We start from the raw sequence: 15280 nt of genomic DNA, 5'->3' as shown, positions 1-15280 counted from the left end.
ACCGCTCCGATCACAGCGTCCTCCATCCTCCTGTTGTTAACGTAGTTCTTTTTTTCTGTTGTTGAACGCTGTGCACAAATGACGTCGCTGTCGACTGGCTTACGTCACTTTTTAGTACACACTGTCAGTGCGAATGCAACCCTTTAAATGGTACTGGGAAATAGTTCGCGCAAAATCGTCCCAGTACTTCAGTACCGTACATTTAGTTCTGGAACTAAAGCGGTGCGAAAGGGCCTAATGTTGAGTTGCTGCTAATTGCCCGAGTCCCTCCCACACAAACTGGTCCCTGTTCATGATCACGACCGCATTCCCCTTATCAGCGGGTTTATTAATGAAGTCTCTGTTTCTTTTGAGTTCATTTATTGATTTCTTTTCACCCACTGATAAGTTTGGCCCCAGTTGAAGTGGTGGTAAGTGTAGTAATCAGAGTTATTTGGTTGGGTTGGCTGGACAGGGCTGGTGTCCAATCTGAACCGTGGGTGAAAGGCACTTGCTGTTTTTTACCTTCAAAATATGTTTCTAACTTTAGTCTACGGTGGTACGATTGTAAATTCTTCAATAATAATTTTGTCTGTGTTTTAAACCCATGGGGAGCTGGAATGAACGAGAGACCTTTCAAAAGAACCAAACTTAAGTTTAACTGTCGGGCCCAATGCTCTAACATCGCCCTTGCAGTAGCCGACTTCCAATGGATATGATCGTTCTCGACTATAAACTGAGCCGATGGTAAAGGGGGATTAGAATGCGTGTTCTTCTGAATGAAAGAATTGAGATGCTCCAAATGCATCTGTTCCTCGATGGGGAGTGCACGGGAAAAATTGACCACTGGGATAAAGAGTTCCGTCTCTGGTGAACGAGACATTGCTGCGCTCTGGACCCTCTGAATCTCCTTTATCACGAATTTCGCCCCTGGAAAGCTGTCAATTTGCAGATCCGGTATGTTAAAGGTGGGAGTTCTGGCCAGATTGGAATCGCCGATGATTAAAAACCTCTTTTTGATTGTAAGACTCCAATCAAAAAGCTTTTTGCATGTGGCAGACGAGACGTGAGGCGTGAGGATCCATGTGCAAGCTTTATTTATAAACATGGTCAGAACACAGGCAGGGTCAAACAATGGCAAACAGGTATGGTATGGGCAAGACACAAAGAATAATCCAAGAGCAGACGAGGGTCTCCGATCAGCAAATGACATCCAGAGGGCTAGACAGAGAGAGATAATCCAGGTACACAGTAATAGTCCAGGCAGGGGCAAACAGAGTCCAAACGACAAGACGAGAGAGAGAGAGATCCAAGGCAGGCTATAAACTTCAGGGCAGGTAGAGATCAGACAAGATGAGAAAACAGGCTAAGATCAAAACACGGGTAAACAGAATATGAACAAGACTAAACTTTAACTTAGGAATCACGGGATGGCTTGGTAAAGCAGCTAACACTAGGAGAGTGATAAATGCAGAACAATACTCAGCGACTTGAGCAGGATCTGGGTAGGTGTTATATAGTGTGTGTAATGGCTTTCAGGTGGGCGTGTGATTGGTTACAGCTGTGTGCAATCAGTGCAATGGATGATGGGAAATGTAGTGCAGGGTATAGTGTAACAGTCTGTGTAGTGTGAGAGTCCATGTAGTGAGCGGGTGACCTCTGGTGGTGAGTGAACGGAAGTTCATAGACCGGATTCGTGACAATATGAGCATACAGAATGTTTGCATATATGTTGTTTAAATACACTAGCATATTTAAATTAGACATGTATTGTGCACATACATGGCCTTAACATACACTGAACAAAATTATAAACGCAACACTTTTGTTTTTGCCCCCATTTTTCATGAGCTGAACTCAAAGATCTAAGACTTTTTCTATGTACACAAAAGGCCTATTTCTCTCAAATATTGTTCACAAATCTGTCTAAATCTGTGTTAGTGAGCACTTCTCCTTTGCCGAGACAATCCATCCACCTCACAGGTGTGGCATATCAAGATGCTGATTAGACAGCATGATTATTGCACAGGTGTGCCTTAGGCTGGCCACAATAAAAGGCCACTCTAAAATGTGTATACTAGTATGACCTCAAGGGAATAACACAGAATTTCCTGCTCAGCTGAGGGACGAGAACATGAATCTAAAAAAAGAGAACGAGGATGAAAAATGAAATACTTGAAAGTAAGTACGGTACTAATAATGTATCTGTCTATATGTATGGGTGTGTGTACTTATCTACTGTATATGTTTGTGCTTACACTTCTACTGGATTTATCAAAATCTGTTCACATTTAATTTTACTTTCACAGAAATCCTACCTCTCCTTCTCGTTACAGAGCACTTTGTTGACTTTAATTTTATTTATGCATGTATATACGGTATTATTTGTTTGTGTTCAAGTGATGCTGAATATGTAAGAGGTGTTTTTTTCCTGTTCCCACACTGTGCTCCCCATAGGAGCATAGTCTGGGGTCTGTTTTTTTTTTAATCTCCTCCCCTCCCTCATGTTATGCTGTATTTCTTCAAAAAAATTCCCTGTCCTCCTGTCCTGTCTACCCCCTTGTCATATTGTATGTATGGACAGGTGGATGGCTAATTTCGCTGGTACCTGTGATCAGTGACAATAAAGGGCTCATTCATTCATTCATTCAGTGGCAGTGAAGAGGGGATTGTCACATGTTACATGTGAATGTATTTTCTTGGACTGAAATATATGGAGGGCAAAATATATTTTTAAAATGCTTTTAAGTTTATAAACATTTTGAGGCTCCTCCTCCTTTGCCTCACAGTGCTTTGGTCCAAATGCCTGCTTTCCTCTTTTACATTACCTACACACACACACACGAGTCCGGTGAGAGAGAACAAAGACAATAGTTGAGGAACTCTGGTAATTAAGGCTGTCAAGGCTATTTTATTCACTTAAACATCGGATGAAGTGATTATTTTCTCTTTAATACAGATGATGGCAATGTATTTTTCGATGAATCCGCTATGCATATTTTTAAAATGCTTTTAAGTTTATAAACATTTTGAGGCTCCTCCTCCTTTGCCTCACAGTGCTTTGGTCCAAATGCCTGCTTTCCTCTTTTACATTACCTACACACACACACACGAGTCCGGTGAGAGAGAACAAAGACAATAGTTGAGGAACTCTGGTAATTAAGGCTGTCAAGGCTATTTTATTCACTTAAACATCGGATGAAGTGATTATTTTAGTTGCTCGAGTCCTTTTAGTGTCATTTAGATGCATATTCACATGGAAATGAAGTTTCTTTGGCATTCTGTGGACGTAAGGATACGTTCTGTAAGGAATTTCCGACAGTCTGTTCTTTGTCGTGAAGTGGGGGAAGTCAATTTGAAGCTTGTGATCACTGTCACATGTTTCCATGTGGCGGTCACGCTGTGCATCTCTTTTGACCATTATTCTTGATAACTTGCCCCCAAAATTGACAATCTCCTTGGACTTGGCAATAAGTGTTCTTTTGTGTTAATGTTGAAAACTGTTCTGGGACAGGGGTTTAGGTTTAGGCTTGCTTCAGAGGGGCTAGGGGCTGATTTATGACATCCTGGTGTCTTGGGCCTCTGTGGAATTTTTGTGACTCCTCATGCCTCAACTTGGTTTTGACCAAATCTTAGATTGTCTGATTCGGTCTGATATCCTACATAATAATAATGTTACCTGCTTGAGGGAAAGAGTTGCCAGGTTCTCATAACCAAACCCGCCCAACTGCTACTCAAAACTAGCCCAAACTATCTGCGTTTCGAGGGGGTCCCCCGCTCCTTTAAAGACCTTAATGAAAAATTTGGAATCCCAATTAATCACTTTTTTTTTTAAACTTACAAATTCGCAGCGATATCAATGTCAAACAAAATTGTTCACTATCTAGATGAGTGGTCACCAACCTTTTTAGGCCCAAGATCCCTGACCTCGGCCTTTATGAAAGACAAGATCTACCTATTGAAGAATTGATAGAAAAAGACATCCCAGATTGTACTTCAAATTTGAGGCCTTTTACTTAGTATTTTAATTAGTGATCTTCCAGTAAAATTCACATTCCAGGGACTAAATATCACGTTATTGGGGTCGCTTCAACCCGCGGACATGAACAACAACCCGCGGCAACAGTGTTAAAATAGCCCAATTCCACAGGAAAACCGCGGACTTGGCAACACTGTGAAGGAAAGTAATGTCTACAACGGACACGAGCGCTGTCTCGGCGCGACCGCAGCAGCTTGGAGTGGTCTAATTTGCCACGGTCTCCCTGCTGCACTAATAATAGTAAGCCATTCCTCTGCAGTGTTGTTCTTGACTATAACTTTATTTTCACCACCTGCCGACTCACGAAGAGCTCATAATGATCATATGGTTCCATTTTAGTCAGTAGATCTTTCTGCAACCACAAACTTAATGTTTAACAACAGATTCTTGATAAGTTTGAAATATTCAACAGTTCTTTACTATCCTTTCAAGATACTTGAGTACATCTATATTATCATATTTCGAAATAAGCCAACCTTGTGAAAGAAGCACAGTGGCATCTGCGCTCTATCCTTCCAAACAACCCTTTATCTGATCACTTGCACGTGTTTTCTGGATGTGATGGTCTGAACAGGACTTTTATTTTGGCGAGGCGGCGTGACGTCATAAGGCTGCGCGATTCTGCTGAAGAACAAGGTTTGTGTTTTTCATCTTCTAAAGCGTTTAAATCAGTACAACCCGTTCATAAAGTTTGATAGAGTACCTATACATTGATTCATTACTTTTAATGTAACGTTATAATGTGTCTAATAACGTTAATGGACAGTATTGTTGTTGTTGTTGTTGTGGTGTGAACCAGATTTAAAAAGTAGCGCAAAAGTAACGCAACGCATTACTTTCCGTAACTAAGTAACGTAATTAGTTACTTTTTTATGGAGTAACGCAATATTGTAATGCATTACTTTTAAAAGTAACTTTCCCCAGCACTGTTCCTCTGTGTGTACATATTCTTACAAGTACAATTTTAGCTGCATCATTTGTGTCCCCTTCAAAAATGGCTCTTGAGAAATGTTATCCCCCCCTACTGTTAGACGAAATCTACGCCCCTGGATACACCAGGTGTGAACGGCCATGCCTGCTTCTACGGGGGTGTTGAGTGTGTTCAGCACGATCAAATGATGCAATGCTATTTAGATCGGATGTCCAGGGTCAAACTGACGCCCCATTCTATTTCTGACGTACTACAAGCACTTTTTCACTCAGACAGTCAAAATCAGTTAAACTAAGTCTTTAAACCCATCACCAATAATCCTTTACAGTCACAGCCCTTTTAATATAATGCACTCGCGTAGTCAAATCCAGCCCTGGAGGGCCACTGTCCTGCAGAGTTTAGCTCAAGCCCTGATCAAACTCACTTACCTGCGAGTTTCTAGTAACTCTGAAGACCTCGATTAGTTTGTCCAGGTGTGGAACTAAAATGTGCAGGGCACTGGCCTTTCAGGGCTGGATTTGGGGAACCCTGGTCTATAATAAACCAGGTCTCCTGGGCCAAGTGATAAGGTATTTAATAACGCCTAGCTTTCATGGACTGCACCACTTTTTTTAATTTTAAATATGTTCTAAAAAAGGCAACAGTTAACAACACGAAGAAGAGATTCTGAGATTACAAATTCTGAGATGAGAAATCTTTCAGTGTGTATCAGATCTAACATAGATGTGTGTTGCTTTGTGCCATCAAACTCGGCTTAATTTGTCTTTTTTAATTAGATCTAATGGTGCTGAAAGATGAGAGTCCAGAACTGAATGCGCAGTCCCGCTGGACAGAAGCCGTTCACCTGTCATCAGTGTGGAAAGAGCTCCAGGCTCACTTGAGAGTTCACTCCAGAAAATATTAGCTATGTGAACTTGACTATAACTTTATTTTCACCACCTGCCGACTCACGAAGAGCTCATAATGATCATATGGTTCCATTTTAGTCAGTAGATCTTTCTGCAACCACAAACTTAATGTTTAACAACAGATTCTTGATAAGTTTGAAATATTCAACAGTTCTTTACTATCCTTTCAAGATACTCGAGTACATCTATATGATTATATTTCGAAATAAGCCAACCTTGTGAAAGAAGCACAGTGGCATCTGCACTCTATCCTTCCACACAACCCTTTATCTGAAGCACTTGCACGTGTTTTCTGGATGTGATGGTCGGAACAGGACTTTTATTTTGGCGAGGCGGCGTGACGTCATAAGGCTGCGCGATTCTGCTGAAGAACAAGGTTTGTGTTTTTCATCTTCTAAAGCGTTTCAATCAGTACAACCCGTTCATAAAGTTTGATAGAGTACCTATACATTGATTAATTATTTTTAATGTAACGTTATAATGTGTCTAATAACGTTAATGGACAGTATTGTTGTTGTTGTTGTTGTGGTGTGAGTAAAGCCATCCACTCATGAGTCTCAGAAAAGAAGCGTCTGATTTCGCTCCCTATCTAGTGAAGCAGTTCATCAGAAACACGCTGTTTAGGTAATAACTGCATTAACTCTAGTGATGACTGACTCCCTTACTAGTGCGCTGACTACTGAACTAGTGCGCTGACTACTGAACTAGTGTGCTGACTACTGAACTAGGGAGCTGATTGAGACGCACACAGAGATTTAGTTTGGGTTTATTATCTTTCTGTTAATTATTCTGATCTTAAACACACAGATAAACTCCTGCTGAAGCGACTGAGAGACACTATTATAAAGATGGAGTTTATTAAAGAGGAGAGAGAAGACATGAAGATTGAAGAAGCTTTCAGAGTCAAACATGAAGATACTGAGGAACAAACAGGTCGGTTTCTTCGGTCATTCATCTCTTTATCTCTATTTTACGGAGGAAAAATACTAGGTGGGAAGGAAAATTATAAGTCAGTGTTTTCTGTTCTCTTGCAGATGTTTCCCCAAGAAACTTTACATTCGATCGCAACCCATTTCAGATCTTTGCAGGCTTTCTCGGGGGAACGCATTGACTAATTATGTAGTATTATTTCCTCCACCATGTACTATTTACACACAACTCGTGACAAAATCACTGACGTCACCAAATAAATGAGGAAAAATAATAAATAGCCACAACAATGAAAATGATTCCTTTCTATCACTTCATGATATAGGAGTATCTGGCGAATACATTTATTTAGCAAAAAGCAAACCATGAATGAAATGTGAGTGATTAACTGTCTATAACTGATCTTTATCAAAGCACTTTATCAAATCTGGGCTTTATTTCCAGGCACACTTATCAAATTAATTGAGTAACCAGATTTTGCGTGTGTGGTAATAAAAAATAGACCTAAGCAAAGACTTAAGCCTTTAAAATATACACAATACTTTTATGTACTTTATGCATTGTAACGATTGGAGAACCTCCTGGGGTCGACAGCTGCCGGTGCCATCACATAAAGATGGAGTTTATTAAAGAGGAGAGAGAAGACATGAAGATTGAAGAAGCTTTCAGAGTCAAACATGAAGATACTGAGGAACAAACAGGTCGGTTTCTTCGGTCATTCATCTCTTTATCTCTATTTTACGGAGGAAAAATACTAGGTGGGAAGGAAAATTATAAGTCAGTGTTTTCTGTTCTCTTGCAGATGTTTCCCCAAGAAACTTTACATTCGATCGCAACCCATTTCAGATCTTTGCAGGCTTTCTCGGGGGAACGCATTGACTAATTATGTAGTATTATTTCCTCCACCATGTACTATTTACACACAACTCGTGACAAAATCACTGACGTCACCAAATAAATGAGGAAAAATAATAAATAGCCACAACAATGAAAATGATTCCTTTCTATCACTTCATGATATAGGAGTATCTGGCAAATACATTTATTTAGCAAAAAGCAAACCATGAATGAAATGTGAGTGATTAACTGTCTATAACTGATCTTTATCAAAGCACTTTATCAAATCGGGGCTTTATTTCCAGGCACACTTATCAAATTAATTGAGTAACCAGATTTTGCGTGTGTGGTAATAAAAAATAGACCTAAGCAAAGACTTAAGCCTTTAAAATATACACAATACTTTTATGTACTTTATGCATTATAACGATTGGAGAACCTCCTGGGGTCGACAGCTGCCGGTGCCATCACTTTTTACAAATTTAAAAATTGTTCCTGATAACATCAAAAAGAACTTATAATGCTCTGTTATTTTTGATTGTACATATAAGTGTAATACATCCCAGATAGCAAATTGGTTGTGGGCCTTATCTGGTTGAATGTAGGCTGTTGTTGTGGCCCACATACCACCACGGCCCACTCCCCTCGAATGGCCCTTAAGCTGCTCGCCTGAAGAATGCCAGAACCAGGCCTGAAGCAGACCAGAACTCACCCGCAACGCCACAGTGTCCCCAGAACTGCACATTTTATGGAGGACTGTTTACTGATCCTGTGAGAGTAGACTACAATGCCGGCTGTTCTGACTCACAGACTGTTAAGTACGTTTTCATATTTAAAGGATTTGCCACTGACGATTCAAACGCAAGTTTTGAGCAGTGTAGAGTAGTGCTTGTTTGTCATTTCTCCGATCACAAATGCAGACATGGTTTTATGTTTGCGTGGCGCGATAACGCAACGCAACGCATCATTATAATCAGTAATTATGTCCCCACTGGATGCAACAAATGCCTCTTTTATAATGGGTTTTCATGTTTTTGTCTCGTCGCTCCGGCCGGACAGAGCATCACAGTATGGTGAGGGGCGTAACATTTCCGTCACACGCTTGAGGTATTCGGCCAATCACAACGCACTGGATAGCTGGCCAATCACAGCACACCTCGCTTTTCAGACCGATGAGCTTTGTAAAAATCGACGCGTTTCAAAAAGGCGGGGCATAGAGGAGAAAAACAATAATGTACAGTATGTGGAAAATAATGTGTTTTTTTAACCTTAAACCGCATAAACACATTTCATTACACCAAATACACCAAATAATGTTCTTTTTAACAACGTCATATGACCCCTTTAAATACACCCTGTCCACAGGACGCGAGCGGCGCGGTGCAACACGACACGACAAAATGCTAGGTTATGAACTCATTATAATCAGTGATGCTACACTGGATGCGGCACGACATGACAAATCCCCAACAGTAAACTGCCTCGTCCTATTTATGAGGTACTGACACAGAGTTCATATGTCCTGTAGACACTAGACAGACTAAACCTGTTGTGTAGACACGGTTCACTGTTCCGCCGCCAAGCAAGCGGCGCATTAACTCCTCGTCTGCACGTGCTCTCTTTGAAATGGGAATCGTTCCCACATTTCTTGTTAACATCTTTCATTTATCGCTGTCTCATTTGTATTTGGCCAGTTTGGAGAAAGCCTCACCAAACCTGACCAGCCAGGCGTTTGCGATCACGGGAACTTGAAGACAATTGTGCAAACGCGGATGGGTGACATGAATAGAGATGGCTCCAGATCGGCGATATGGTATTTGGTTTCCCAACAAGGTCCATCGCCCAACACAAAATTAACTTGCTGAATGCAGAATAAACTGAATTTTCCTGCGCTCAAACCTGCCAATCTAAAGGAAACGCTGTGTATGGCGTTTGAGGTCATTTGTGAATTAGCATAGACTATTTGCAACTATTACTGTTATTACACTCGTATACAAAACTTCGTATTATGCTTGTTATAGAGTGCGTGACGTCACCTGCACTACCGCCGGTGACCGTAGACAACTGCAGTGCCAACCAACCACCGCGGTGACCGTCACAGCCCTACATGTGAATATACTATTCAGCGAAATATTCCCTTTTTTGCAGTTAAAAAAAGAAATGTGCATGTTAATTTGTTAAATTGCACAATGATACAAAGACCTGTTAGACAAGTCTGTATCAAGGAATTCCATAATACACACAATCTTACTTTATTTAGCGTTTTGGTGGCATCAGGGAGTCTGACTGGAGATCGGTCTGTTCTGCAAGAGCTTCCAGCATGCTTCACTGTAATTATCTATGCAATCTGAAAGGTTTTCTACCATTTAGCCTTTTAAATTAAACATGCTGTATACAGAAAGGATGTATACATACTTGCAGTATGCGTAATTTTAACTTTATATGCAGACAAATACTCCAGGGGTTGCCTCAAACACTTGGTGTCTGGGACTAGGCTTAAGCCTAGGGAAAAAGTTTAAATTCTTTTATTGTGGTCTAGTGAAAGCAGGTGAAATAACTACCTTAAACAATAAAATTGATTTAAATGTTTATATGGAGGCCATAAACACACACCATTCTTCACCCAGATTGCAGGCATAACCTCAACTTCCTCAACTTCTTCAGTGTCAACAAAGCTGACTGTGTGGCACATGATTTCTGCAAGCAAAACACAAATGTGAATAAACAACTTATTAAAAAAATTAGGTAATATAAAGGCCAATACAGAAAAGCAATCATGACTCTTAGTTGTCATACTTGTGTAGATTGTGTCCAAGCGTAGCACAAAATCTCCATTTACAATACTTTTTAATTCCTTTTCCCCCAGATTCAAACATCTTGTCTCTTTTAACAGCCCTTTTTCACGTTACTTCACTCAATGTAAGACCACATGTTTTCCGTTATGCACTGTAAATGGGGACTGAGAATAATTGTAGTACCTTTAACATAAAAACAAATGAAATCCAATGACAGAAAAGAGTTAAACACGAACAAAAGGCCAATCAAGTAAGACACTGTAGAAGAATGGATGAAACCTACATGTTAACGTTAGTTGAGATTTTAAAAGAAGAATGAACTTACCTTGATGTATTAAAGCTCCAAAAGACAAAACCAAGGTATGGCGGGATCACAAAAGTTCTAACATCAGTTTGAATTTCACTGCCAGAGTTTGTTGGTAAATGTGAGTGGCTGGCTAGGCAGGGTGTGCGCTGCTGCTCGTCTCGGGGTGCGCTCTGGGAAAAGTAGTGTTTTTTGTAAAGCGGATTTAACGCCGTAGATGTAAATCAACTACTATGTCCAAGATGCATTGGATTGCATTGTCCTCCACATTAGACCGAGCAGTACTGGGGAGCTGCGGTTTTGTTTGGATAAAAACACAATCATGTTTTATTTCTCAGTTGATTTCAGTACATAAACTTTTCTTTAATTAATTATAATGTCCAAAAGTATCTGCTATTAAAATAAATATTGTAAAGGATTTATAAAATTAGGAAAACACATCTTACACAAGTCTGTTTTACTGTTAAATCATTGATGCCAGAGATCTTTTATTTAATCTTCAGCGAGCCAAAACCCACCCAGATCTCAGCCGAATATTTTCTTTTTTCTCCACACTCCAGCCATGGCTCAGCCAAATAGATACAACTTGCTTTTAGTTTCTTTTGGTTGGCCAGACTCCAGCCAGAGCTCAGCCAAATGCTGTTTCACACCAGACTGTGAAAAAAACAGCGCCAGACTCGGCCCACAAATCTGTGAAGGGTCTACTTTTATTTGTGTACACAGACATGAGACATATGTCTAAATGAAGTAAATCTTATCGAAAACAAAATCTCTGATAAAGTAATCTGTATGAAACCAATGTGAGGTGTTTGTACTTTTGTCAAGTAAATTAAAGTTAAAGAGATTTTAAAAAATCATAGATTTTTTATTTTATTGCATTTTACAAAATGTCCCAACTTTTCTGGAATTGGGGTTGAATTTAAAACGTGTTACATCCTTATCAATCACATCAACTTCTGCTTTCTGCTGGCCAGATGTGTCTAATTCAGTGCTTCTTAACCATGTTTCTGGAGCCCCATCAGTGCATGCTAAGATTGTAAGTTTTAGGCTTTTGCTTAAGCTCTTATGTACAGCATTTGGTCTAGTTTTGTAAGTGCTATATACAATTGAGTTGAGATCTTAATTAGCTGGTCCAGGTGTGTTTGATTGGGGTTGAAACTGAACTTTGTAGGAATGTAGATATCCAGGAACATGATTGGGCTAAACTGGGCTTAACGCTCAGGAGATCATTTTCCAAAAGCACGGTTAACCAACTATGGACACATCTTTCATCGTTACCAATATCATTTAAAGGGCCCCTATTATGCCCCTTTTACAAGATGTAATACAAGTCTCAGGTGTCAAGTTTCAGCTCAAAATACCCCACAGATCCATTATTATATCATTTTGAAAATGTCTATTTTGAGTGGAAGCAGAAACACGCTGTTTTCGTGCCTGTATCTTTAAATGAAAATGAGCTGCTGCTCCCCACCCCCTTTTGCAGAATAGGGTGGAGCCTTATTGTGAATTTTGCATAATAGGTGCCCTTTTGTCAGTAACAACTTGAAAATGTATCAGAATGTCAGACTTGCCTTGTTTTGGTTTTTGTATAGTAAAAACCCACTTTAATCTTTCCTGAACATGTGTTGACTCCATTCTTCTTTTTAAATCAAGGGACCTGTGGTATATTTTTTTTGGACACCCCACAGGTGTGCCGTGCTCTTCTGTGGGTTTTTATGAAGGGTAGTATTTGGGATGTTTCCTAAAGAAAGTTAAGCGTTAACAGTATTAAGAAGAGGTTCTGGCATTACAGGTCTAAATGTTTTCATGTCTGTTGCTTTGTGCTGTTAAACTGGTGTTCACTTGTTTTTGTTTCTGTTCACCCTAGACCTGATGGCACTGAAAGAGGAGAGGTGCCGTGCTCTTCTGTGGGTTTTTATGAAGGGTAGTATTTGGGATGTTTCCTAAAGAAAGTTAAGCGTTAACAGTATTAAGAAGAGGTTCTGGCATTACAGGTCTAAATGTTTTCATGTCTGTTGCTTTGTGCTGTTAAACTGGTGTTCACTTGTTTTTTTATTCTGTTCACCCTAGACCTGATGGCACTGAAAGAGGAGATTCAAGAACTGAATGAAATGGAAGAGAAAAACTTCATGCCTGGTGAAGGATCATTTAGTTACTCAAGGACCCATAAAACAGAAGCTAGAAATCTTAATACCCATATGACAATTCACACTGGAGAGGAGCCTTACACCTGCAAACTGTGCGGGAAGAGTTTCTCACTAAAAGGAAATCTTAAGACTCACATGAGAATTCACACTGGAGAGAAGCCATTCAAATGCTGTCAGTGTGGGAAGAGTTTTACACAGAAAAAAACCCTTTCAGTCCACATGAGAATTCACACTGGAGAGAAACCTTACACCTGCAAACCATGTGGGCAGAGTTTCACTCAAAAACAAGGCCTTAAAGGCCACTTGAAAATCCACACTGGAGAGAATCTGTTCACATGCCCTCAGTGTCGAAAACGTTTTACACAGAAAAAAAACCTTGATACCCACATGAGAATTCATGCTGGAGAGAAGCCTTACACCTGCAAACTGTGTGGGAAGAGCTTCTCACTAAACGGACAACTTAAGACTCACATGAAGATTCACACAGGAGAGAAACCGTTCACATGCTCTCAGTGTGGAAACAGTTTTAAAGAGAAAAGAGGTCTTAATGTCCACATGAGAATTCACACTGGAGAGAAGCCGTTCGTCTGCTCTCAGTGTGGAAAGAGTTTTAAACGGAAAAGAGATCTTAATGGCCACATGACAAATCACACTGGAGAAAAGCCTTACGAATGCAAACTGTGTGGAAAGAGCTTCATGCAAAAAGAAAATTTTAAGACTCACATGAGAATTCACACTGGAGAGGATCCGTTTGTTTGTGATCAGTGTGGAAAGAGCTTCAGATGTAGAAAATACCTTAATCATCACATGAGGATTCACTCAGGAGAGAACTGTTTTATATGTCATCAGTGCGAAAGGAGTTTCACAGACAGGAATCAACTTGAGAATCATGTAAAAATTCACATCGGGGAGAAGCCTTACATGTGCCATCAATGTGGAATGAGTTTCACAAACAGAGCAAACCTGGAGGATCACATGAGAATTCACTCTGGAGAGACACCTTTCACCTGCAAACTGTGTGGAAAGAGCTTCACAATTAAAGGAGACCTTAATATTCACATAAAGGTTCACTCTGGAGAGCAGCCTTACAAGTGTCATCAGTGTGAAAAGAGTTTCACAGACAGGAATCACCTTGAGAGTCATGTAAAAGTTCACATCGGGGAGAAGCCTTTCTTGTGCCCTCACTGTGGAAAGGGCTTCATATACAGAGCAAACCTCGAGTATCACTTAAGAATTCACACTGGAGAGAAGCCTTTCACCTGCCCTCAGTGTGGAAGGAGCTTCACGGTTAAAGGAAACCTTAAGCTGCACATGAGAGTTCACACTGGAGAGAAACCTTACAAGTGTCTTCAGTGTGAAAAGAGTTTCACAATTAAAGGAAACCTTAAGATTCACGTGAGAGTTCACACTGGAGAGAAACCTTACAAGTGTGTTCAGTGTGACATGAGTTTCACATATCACATAAGCCTGAAACAGCATTTGCAAAATCATTGTGAAAAGAATTTATCGTTTTCCTTCGTGTGACAAGAGGTTTTGAAAAAGGAGTAATTTCAGCAACCATCTGTGCATTCAGTCTGGGGAAAGACAATTTAATTGTGATCAATGCAATAAAATCAACACACTTATCCATATGCAAAGTCATGTAAATGTGAGAGCCTGTTTGTGTTCTTAGTATGACAATAGTAAATGCATATGTAGGACGGCCGCCTCAGTGCTTGGCTCTCCAGTGTTTGTACTGTTTTTTTGTTTCTCAAACAAGATCAGTTTTACCAGGGATGAACTGCTGAACACTCGGCAGAGCACACCACAAAATCTTCTACCGGATTTCGATTATTCTGACGTTTTGCCGAACGTTGTAGTTGGTGGAGCAGCGGCGCTGATCAAGCGCTTCAGGACGCGCAGACGGGGGAAGCGAGCCGGCGCGCTCGTGAAGCTCAGGCAGCGTGGATTTAGAACGCCGTTGCCTAGCATCCATCTGGCGAATCCACCAGAGACAGCAATATATTAGACCATTGTTACACCACAATAAAGGATGAATATCACTCTGTTCCACGGGCAGCTTTGGGGCTCTCTGATCACTGTTTAGTTAATCTTATACCGACCTACAGGCAGAAACTGAAATCAGCTAAACCTGTATTAAGGACAGAGCAGGGCAGGATTTACAAGCTTGTTTTGACCTCACTGATTGGAGTGTTTTTGAAGCTGCTGCCACCACCGATCTGGACGAGCTCACAGAGACTGTAACATCTTATATCAGTTTCTGTGAAGACATGTGCATTCCTACCAGGACTCATTTAACCTACAACAACGACAAACCATGGTTCACTGCAAAACTCAGACAGCTCCATCAGGCCAAAGAAGATGCTCGCAGGAATGGGGACAGATTATTGTATAAACAGGCCAAATACAC

At 40.4% G+C, this 15280-nt stretch overlaps 1 protein-coding gene across 1 annotated transcript; it reads left to right on the top strand.

Moving 5' to 3' along the window:
• Nucleotides 1–688: 688 nt before the first annotated feature.
• On the top strand, nucleotides 689–14785 carry LOC107572687 (gastrula zinc finger protein XlCGF57.1-like). The gene is made up of 4 exons (XM_016259115.1): nucleotides 689–726; nucleotides 4593–4654; nucleotides 6665–6790; nucleotides 12794–14785. The coding sequence occupies exons 1-4, from the start codon at nucleotides 689–691 to the stop codon at nucleotides 14392–14394; spliced, it is 1827 nt and encodes a 608-aa protein (XP_016114601.1). The 3' UTR covers nucleotides 14395–14785.
• The last annotated feature ends 495 nt before the right edge of the window (nucleotides 14786–15280 follow it).

This window comes from Sinocyclocheilus grahami, unplaced genomic scaffold (assembly GCF_001515645.1).
Source record: "Sinocyclocheilus grahami isolate Dianchi unplaced genomic scaffold, SAMN03320097.WGS_v1.1 scaffold1797.1, whole genome shotgun sequence".
Lineage (NCBI taxonomy): Eukaryota > Metazoa > Chordata > Actinopteri > Cypriniformes > Cyprinidae > Sinocyclocheilus > Sinocyclocheilus grahami.
Note: the sequence above shows the minus strand (reverse complement) of the source record. Positions and strands in the feature narration are given on the sequence as shown.

Excerpts from the sequence above, each read along its gene's own strand:
- LOC107572687 (XM_016259115.1), top strand. The coding sequence starts at position 689 with ATGGATATGATCGTTCTCGACTATAAACTGAGCCGATG. Across the intron at positions 727-4,592 it reads GACTATAAACTGAGCCGATG|GACTTTTATTTTGGCGAGGC; the intron begins GTAAAGGGGGAT and ends TGGTCTGAACAG. Across the intron at positions 6,791-12,793 it reads AGATACTGAGGAACAAACAG|ACCTGATGGCACTGAAAGAG; the intron begins GTCGGTTTCTTC and ends TGTTCACCCTAG.